Source organism: Leptonychotes weddellii, chromosome 10, assembly GCF_054177405.1.
Source record: "Leptonychotes weddellii isolate Sample4059 chromosome 10, ASM5417740v2, whole genome shotgun sequence".
NCBI classification, from domain to species: Eukaryota; Metazoa; Chordata; class Mammalia; order Carnivora; family Phocidae; genus Leptonychotes; species Leptonychotes weddellii.
Window position 1 is genome coordinate 96229738 of NC_138378.1, and position 9596 is coordinate 96239333.

The 9596-nt window shown below is 40.2% G+C and overlaps 1 protein-coding gene across 2 annotated transcripts in view; it reads right to left on the reverse strand.

Annotated features, from left to right (window-relative positions):
- The window catches only part of NDUFAF7 (NADH:ubiquinone oxidoreductase complex assembly factor 7), a 29865-nt gene extending 20312 nt beyond the window's left edge, over positions 1 to 9553 (reverse strand). For both annotated transcript variants that reach the window (XM_081796910.1, XM_006737453.3), the window contains exons 1-2: positions 9427 to 9553; positions 8959 to 9119 (exon numbers count right to left, since the gene is read on the reverse strand). In XM_081796910.1, the coding sequence (XP_081653036.1) occupies positions 8959 to 9119; positions 9427 to 9481 (216 nt within the window). In that variant the 5' untranslated portion in view covers positions 9482 to 9553. The remainder of the gene's footprint in view (positions 1 to 8958; positions 9120 to 9426) is intronic.
- Between the last annotated feature and the right edge of the window lie 43 nt (positions 9554 to 9596).

The following is a 9596-nucleotide window of genomic DNA, read 5'->3' on the forward strand; positions in this document are numbered from 1 at the left end:
CTGATGAATCACAGACCTGTACCTCTGAAACAAATAATACATTATATGTTAAAAAACAATAAAAAAGAAGAAGATAGTAGGAAGGGAAAAATGAAGGGGGGGAAATCAGAGGGGGAGACCAACCATGAGAGACTATGGACTCTGAAAAACAAACTGAGGGTTTTAGAGGGGAAGGGGGGTAGGGGGATGGGTTAACCTGGTTATGGGTATTAAAGAGGGCACATTCTGCATGGAGCACTGGGTGTTAGATGCAAACAATGAACCATGGAACACTACATCAAAAACTAATGATATAATGTATGGTGACTAACATAATAAAATAAAATTTTTAAAAAAAGTGGACATTGTGCTCAGCTAAAAAAAAAATAAAAGATGTAAAATATGACCTCATGTACATAAAATGTGGAGGGAGGAGTAAAAATTTAGTGCTTTTAGAATATGCTCAAATTTTAGCCACATCAACTTAATACAGACTATTATACACATAGGATGTTATATATGAACACAATAGTGACCACAAATCAAAACCCGTAATAGATATACAAAAAATGAAAAGAATCCAAGCATAACACTTAAAGTCAAAAACCCAAAAGGAAAGATAGCAAAAGAGAGGAACAGAGAATAACTACAAAAACAAATAGAAAATGATGAATAAAATGGCAATAAGTATATGTATCTATCAGTAACTACTTTAAGTATAAGTGGACTGAGAGTTCCAATCAAAAGACACAGGGTGACTAAATGGATAAAAAAACAAGACTTTTCTATATGCTACCTACAAAAGATTCACTTCAGACCTAAAGACACAGACTGAAAGTGAAGAAATCAAAGATATTCCATGCAAACAGAAGCAAAAAAAAAAAAAAGCCAGAAGAGCAATCCTTTTATCAGACAAGGCAGACTTTAAAACAAAGACCATAGGAGGCACCTGGGTGGCTCAGATGGTTAAGCATCTGCCTTAGTCTCAGGTCATGATCTCCAGGTCCTGGAATTGAGCCCCATATCGGGCTCCCTGCTTAGCAGGGAGTCTGCTTCTCCCTCTTCCTCTGCCTCTCCCCACTGCTCCTGCTCTGTCTCTCATTCTGTATCTGTTTCAAATGAATTAAAAAAAAAAAAAGACCATAGGAAGAAACAAAGGGCATTACATAATAAAAAAGGGATCAATCCAACAAGAGGATATAACTGTAAATATATATGCACCCAACATAGGAGCACCTAAATACATAAAGCAAATAAAAGGAGAAACAGTAATATAATAACATAAGAGACGTTAACACCCCACTTACATCAATGGATAGATGAACCAGATGGAAAATTAACAAGGAAACAATGGCTTCAAAAGACACATTAGACCAGATAGACCTAACAGATATACACAGAACATACCATCCAAAACCAGCAGAATACACATTCAAGTGCACATGGAACATTCTCCAGGACAGATCACATATTAAACCAAAAAACAAGTCTCAATAAATTTAAGAATACTGGAATCAAATCAAACATCTTTTCCAACCATAACAGTATGAAACTAGAAATCAATTACAAGAAATACCTGAAAAAAACAAACACATGGAGGCTAGAAATATGCAACCAAAAAACCAATAGGTCAATGAAGAAATCAAAGTAAAATCAAAAAATACATGGAGAGAAATGAAAATGAAAACACAACAGTCCAAAATCTTTGGGATGCAGCAAAAGTAGTTCTAAGAGGAAAGTTTATAGTGATAGGCTTACCTCAAGAAACAAGAGAAATCTCAAAACAATCTAACCTTACACCTAAAAGAACTAGAAAACAAAGCACAAAGTTAATAGAAAGAGAAAGAAATAATAAGTATTTGAGGAAAAATAAATGGAACAGAGACTAAAGAAGCAATATAAAAGATCAATGAAATCAAGAGCTGGTTCTTTAAAAAGATCAACAAAAATGATAGACATTAAGCCAGACTCATCAAGAAAAAAAAAAAAACTTAAATAAATAAAATCAGAAATGAACAAGGAAAAATAACACCACAGAAATAAAGAATTATAAGAGAATACAATATATTGGGGAGCCTGGGTGACTCAGCTGGTTAAGTGTCCAACTCTGGATTTCAGCTCAGGTCATGATCTCAGGGTCATGAGATCGAGCCCTGCATTGGGCTCTGCTCTGGGTATGAGGGCTGCTTAACTGCTTTAGATTCTCTCCCTTATCCAGTTTCCCGCCCACCCCCCGCTCATGCTCTCTAAATAGAGAATACTATAAAAATTGCCCAACAAACTGGGCAACCTAGAAGAAATGGATAATTCCTAGAAATACAAAATCTTCTAAAAATGAATCAGGAAGAAATAGAAAATTTGAACAGACTGATTACTAGTAACAAAACTGAACTGACAATCAAAAAACTCCCAACAAACAAAAGTCCAGGACCAGATGGCTTCACAGTTGAATTCTACCAAACATTTAAAGACAAGTTAACACCTATTCTTCTCAAACCGTTCCAAAAAACAGAAGAGGAAAAAAAAAAACAAAAAAAAACCCTTCAAATTCATTATACAAGCAGAACATTATCCTGATACCAAAACTGGACAAAGACATTGTGAACATACATGCAAAGATCTTCAACAACGTATTAGCAAACTGAATTCAACTGTACATCAAAAGGTCATTCACCATGATCAAGTGGGATTTATTCCAGGAACATGGGTGATTCAATATTCACCAATTAATCAATGTGATACATTAACAATAGGAAGAATAAAAAACATATGATTATCTCAATAGATGCAGAAAAAGCATTTGGCAAATACACCTGTTCATGATAAAAACTCTCAACAAAGTGGGTTTATCTATTTTTTTTTTTTTTGAGAGAGCATGCAAGCAGGGTGAGGGACAGAGGGAAAGGGAGAGAGAAACTCTGAAGCAGGCTCCACACACCCTCCATGGAGCCCAATGTGGGGCTCGATCTCACGACCCCGAGATCATGACTTGAGTCAAAATCAAGAGTCAGACACTTAACTGACTGAGCCAACCAAGCGCCCTCAAGAAAGTGGGTTTAGAGTGTACAGACCTCAACATTTTAAAGGCCATATATAACAAACCCACAGCTAACATTATACTTAAGAGTGGCAAACTGAAAGCGTTTCCTCTAAGTTCCCAGAAACAAGACAAGGATGTCCACTTTCACTACTTATATTCAACATAGTACTGGAAGTCCTAGCTGCAGCAATCAGACAAGAAATAAAAGCCATTCAAATTGGTAAGAATGAAGTAAAACTGTCACTATTTGCAGATGACATGACACTCTATGTAGAAAATCCTAAAGACTCTACCAAAAAGCCATTAGAACTAAAAATGAATTTAGTAAAGTTGCAGAATATAAAATTAGTATACAGATATCTGTTGTGTTTTAATATGCTAATAAGAAAGTAGCAGAAAGAGAAATTAAAAAAACAATCCCATTTACAAATGCACCAAAGAGAATAAAATGCCTAGGAATAAATTTAACCAAGGAGGTGAAAGACCTATAATCTGAAAACTGTAAGACATTGATGAAAGAATTGAAGACAACATAAGTGGACAGATAAACCATGCTGATGAATTGAAAGAATATTGTTAAAATGTCCATACTACCCAAAGCAATCTATAGATTCAACGCAATCCTATCAAAATACCAATAGCATTTTTCACACAACTAGAACAAATAATCCTAAAATTTGTATGGAACCACAAAAGACCTCGAATAGCAAAAGGAATCTTGAGAAAGAACAATGCTGGAGATATCACAATCCCAGATTTCAAGATATACCACAAAGCTGTATTAACCAAAACAGAAATGGTAATGCACAAAAACAGACACATAGATCAATGGAACAGGAGAGCCCAGAAAATAAACTCAAGCTTACATGGTTCATTAATCTATGTCAAGTGAGGCCAGAATATATAATGGGGAAAAACAGTCTTTCCAATTAATGGTGTTGGGAAAACAAATGGACAGCTACATGCAAAAGAATGAAACTGAACCCTTTTCTTACACCATACACAAAAATAAACTCAAAATGGATTAAAGACCTAATGTGAGACCTGAAACCATAAAAATCCTCAAAGAAAAACATAGGCAGAAATCTTCTGGACATCAGCCTGAGCAACATATTTACAAATATGTCTCCTTAGGCAAGGAAAACAAAAGCAAAAATTCTACTGGGACTACAACAAAAGAAAAAGCTTTTGCACAGCAAAGGAAACCATCAACAAAAAAAAGGCAGCTTACTGAATGGAAGAAGATATCTGCAAATGTTATATTTGATAAGGCATTAATATCTAAAATATATAAAGAATTTATACAACTTATCACCAAAAAAATCCCCCCAAAATCTAATAAAAAATGGGCAGAGGGGGGCGCCTGGGTGGTTCAGTTGGTTAAGTGTCCAGCTCTTGATTTCAGCTCAGGTCATGATCTCAGGGTCATGTGTTGAGCCCCATGTTGGGCTCTACACTGGAGCCTGCTTAAGATACTCCCTCTTCCTCTGCCTTACTTCCCCCCACTGCAAGCACATGTCCATGCTCTCTCTTAAAAAAAAAAAAAAAAAAAAAAGGTAGAGGAACTGAATAGATATTTTTCCAAAGAAGACATTCAGATGCCCAACAGACACATGAAAAGATTCTGAACATCACTAATCATCAGGGAAATGCACATCAAAACCACAGTGTCACCTCCTACCAGTCAGAATGATTAATATAAAAAAAGATAATAAATAACCAGCATTGACAAGGATGTGGAAAAAAAGGAACCCTTATGTACTGTTCATGGGACTATAAATGATGCAGCCACTATGAAAAACAGTATGGAAGTTCCTCAAAAATTTAAAAATAGAACTACCATATGGTCTAGTAATTCCACTACTGGATATTAACCCAAAGAAAATGAAAAAACTGATTCAAAAAGATAAATGCAACCCTATGTTTACTGCACCATTATTTACAATAGCCAAGATATGGAAGCAACCCAAGTGTCTATCAATATATGAATGGATAAAGATGTAGTATTAAAAAAAAAAAATGTGGTATATATATATATACACACACACACACACCCCAATGGAATATTACTCATAAATCTTACCATTTATGACAACGTGGATGGACCTAAAGGGTATTATGCTAAGTGAAATAAGTCAGATGGAAAAAAACAAATACCATATGATCTCACTTACATGTGGAATCTGAAAAAAACAAAACAAACAAACAAAACCCCAGACTCTTAAATACAGAGAACAACTTGCAGTTGCCAAAGGGGAAGTGAATGGATGGGTGGATGGCAATACAGGTGAAGGGGATTTTAAGAACTTCCAGTTACAAAATAAGTAAGTCACAGAGATGAAAAGAACAGCATACAAAACATATTCAATAATATTGTAACATTGTATGGTGTCAGATGGTGACTACCACTTACTGTGGTAAGCAGTGAGTATACAGAATTGTCAAATCACTATGTTGCACACGTGAACAACATGGATGAACCTTTAAGGCATTATGCTAAGTGAAATCAGAGAAAGACAAGTACTGTAGGATTCACTCATATGTGGAATCTTAAAAAAAAAAAAAACTTGGGGCACCTGGTAGGGGCTCCCTGCTCAGGGAAGAGTCTGCTTCTCTCTCTGCCCCTCCGCCTGCTCATTCTCACTCTCTCTCTAATGGATAAATAAAATCTTTAAAATAAAATAAAATAAAAAAACCAAAACTCATAGAAAAAGATATTGGACTTTTGATTACCAGATGCGGAGGGTAGGGGGAGGGAGAATTGGAGTAAGTTGGGCAAAAAAAAAAAACTTCCAGTTATATAATAACTAGTATGGATGTGATATACAACACGATGACTACTGCTAACATGGATGTATGATATGCAGAAAAGTTAGTTAATCCTGAGTTCTTACCACAAGAAAAATTTTTTCCCTTTTTTTTTCTTCTTATTGTATCTATATGAAAAGATGGATGTTAACTGAACCCACTGAGGTAATCATTTCACAATATATGCAAATCAAGGGGCGCCTGGGTGGCTTAGTGGTTTAAGTGTCTGCCTTCAGCTCAGGTAAGGCTCTCCCTGCTCAGTGGGGAGCCCACTTCTCCCTCTCCCACTGCAGCTCCCCCTGCTTGTGCGTGCTCTGTCAAATAAATAAAATCTTAAAAAAAGCGGGGGGAGGGCACCTGGGTGGCTCAGATGGTTAAGCATCTGACTTCAGCTCAGGTCATGATCTCCAGGTCCTGGGATCGAGCCCCTCATTGGGCTTCCGGCTCTGCAGGGAGTCTGTTTTTCCCTCTCCCTCTGCCTCCCCCTGCTTGTGCTCTCTCTGTCTCTGTCTCTCTCTCTCAAATGAATAAATAAAACCTTTTTTAAAAAAATGTTAAAAAACCCTCAGACTTCATTATATGCAAATCAAGCCATCATGCTATATGCCTTAAACTTACATAATGATGTATGCCAATTCTTTCTCAATAAAAATGGTGGGAAAAAAGTTAATGCAAATAGAGGTGTAATTTTTATTCCCATCTAACTTCAGAACCCCCCGGTTTCTATTCAAAGATTCCTAGGTTAAGAAGCTCTACTCTCAAATGGTAGCTACTCGTGGTGAGTTTAGCATAAGATATAGTTGTCAAAAATCACTATGTTGTACACCTGAAACTAAGCTGACATCCTATCAACTGTACTTCAATTTAAAAAAAGTTTAAAAAGGGACAGCTGGGTGGCTCAGTCAGTTAAGTGTCTGCCTGCGGCTCAGGTCATGATCCCAGGGTCCTAAGATCAAACCCCGGGTCGGGCTCCCTGCTCAGTGGGGAACCTGCTTCTCCCTCTCCCTCTGCCACTCCCCCTGCTTGTGCGCTCTCTCTCTCTCTGTCAAATAAATAAATGGAATCTTTAAGGAAAAAAAAGGTTAAACCAATTTTTAAATAAAATAGAAATTAAGGCTGATTTAAAAAAGAAAAGAAGAAAAAATTTAAAAAAAAAGGAAAAAAGCCTCTACTTTAAATTCAAGGCTTAATCCTGGGTAACCTCCTGTTCTCTAAATATACTCTCCCCGATTCCTTGGATTTAAACACCATCTATACACAGATGATGAACAAATTTATATATGTATATCCAATGTTTCTCAAGAACTCCAGACTTTTTTTTAAGATTTTATTTATTTGTCAGAGAGAGAGAGAGCACAAGCAGGGGGAGGGGCAGAGGGAGAAGCAGGCTCCCCGCGGAGCAGGGAGCCCAATGTGTGACTTGATCCCAGGACCCTGGGATCATGACCTGAGCTGAAGGCAGACGCTTGACCGACTGAGCCACCCAGGTGTCCCAAGAACTCCAGACTCTTACAGCCAAATGCTCACTTACTGTCTCCACCTGGATGTCATCACCAAGATGCATAAAATGCACCTGCTGATGGTTTCCCCTTGCACTAACACAAAAATCTAAATTCCATGAAAGCCTTGAATGAACTGGCTCCTCTCCAAACTTCTCATACTACTTTCCTCACCATTAACCTGCCACCCCAGTCACCACCCTCCAGCCATACAAGTGCCCTTCTCTTCTCTGTATGTGCCAAGGCATTTCCCAGCTCAAAAACTTTTGAGCTTTATTTCCCCTTCCTCTACTGGAAACTCACTCCCAGTTCTTTACCAGGCTGGCCCAACCCCATCCTTCAAGCCTTGGCTTAACCATCTGGCCTTTCCTGCCACCTACCTACTTAGAGAACTTTTCCAACCCCTACTCCCACTGTACTACTTATTTTCAATCCCATCAACCTTTTTTTTTTTTCTTTCCTTTCCTTCAGAAGCACTTACAGATAATCTACAATTATCTTGTTTGTTTTCTTTTTTTTTCCTAAAGATTTTATTTATTTGCGAGAGAGAGAGCACAAGCAGGGGGAGTGGGAGAGGGAGACGCAGTCTTCCCGCTAAGCAGGGAGCCAGATGTGGGGTTCGATTCCAGGACTCTGGGATCCTGACCTGAGCCGAAGGCAGACGCTTAAGGACTGAGCCACCTAGGTGCCCCTGTTTCCTTGTTTATAGTTCATTTCCTCACTAGTACATAAGTGCCATGTTTCACTGTCCACTGCAGTATTCCCACTGCCTGAGATAGTGTTTGGCACTTCTGAAGCCTCAATAAATGAATAAATGATAAGTGGACCTTCACTCTATCAGAGATGTTTGTCATAAAGTAGGTATGAAAGGATCCCTATCTTTATTAAACCTCTGGACACCATCAACAGCAACAAGCCAAACCCCAGAAATCCACAGATACCATATTTCGACCCAACAAAAGGTAAAACATTCTAAAATAAAAGGACCACAGGCTTTTACCAAGTGGCTCTGCTGAGCAGACAAGGAAATCCAGGATACAGAACAAGGGCAGTGCTTGATCCTAAAACAGTAGAGACCCGGACCTGCCATTCCCAAGAAGAAAACCCAGAACATGCTTCCATTGCTTGCTGATGCGATCCCAACACAGTCAACTCTCCAGGTACTAAATTCATATTTCCAGATGCCGACTGGAGATTTCCGTCTGAGTCCCATCTGCACTTCAGATTCCTATTTCGGACTGAACTCTGTCCTTCCCGTCCCTCTTAAAGCAGCTGCTGCTCTTCGTCCTTCTGCATTTCCCTTTCCCAGAGAAATGATACTATCATCTACCATCAGCCTAGATAGGAAAGACATCCTGACCCTCATTTCCTAAATTCAGTCGGTTACACTGCCTCCTGAACAGCTTTGGATTTATTCTCCGTTCTTCATGGCACTGCCATGACCTGATCCATCCCTAACCACCTGACATTAATTTAGCTATCTCCAGGTCTTCGGGGGGATGGCTCTTCCCTGGAGAAGGCAGCACCACTGCCTGAGCTGAGGACCCTCGGGCTTCTCCGCGCACACCCCTCCTGGCTCACACCTCGCAAAGCCGTTGGAGCGGGCCTGGTCCTCGGGCTCCCCACCCGTACCTTGGCAGGGTTGGTCAAGACCTCCTTCATGTACTCAGCCACAGTGATGGGGCCAGTTGCCTTGATTTTGTATATAAGATGCCGCAGCATTGGTGTCACCTGGGTTTCTGCCGGCTCTCTCCCGGAGCTGAAGTATTTCCCTCTCCAAAGACAGGGAATGACTACGAAAAACAAGTAAACGGGACCATGAAAACATCTTAGTATTTGCAAGTGCAAGCAGCCTGAGTGCTTTCGAAGCTGCTGCGTTGACTCTTAAGCGCGCCCGAAGCACGGACAGCGGACTCCTGGCCTGACCGCGGTACGGCCACAAGGCGCCGGCAGGCACGCACAGTGCCCACGGCCACACAGCCACTCCGGCTCTGAGGCCGGACTCGTCTGCAGCTCAGAGCGCCTCAGGGGCCCCCAACTGAGGAAGGCGCCCCAGGCGGTTTCCCGCACAACCGGAGCTCGGGCGTGGCGAATACTTACCCGCGCGGGCCGCCGCACACAGCGGCCCCAAGCCGCCCCTCGCAAAGACGCTCATGCCGAACTTGGGGCGGGCAGTGAAGCCATTTCCGGGAGAGGACACGCCCCTGCCAGAAGTACGTCACTCAGCCAAACGGAAGGAGGCTGTGGGCCGTTTGCGCGTGCTTTGCTGG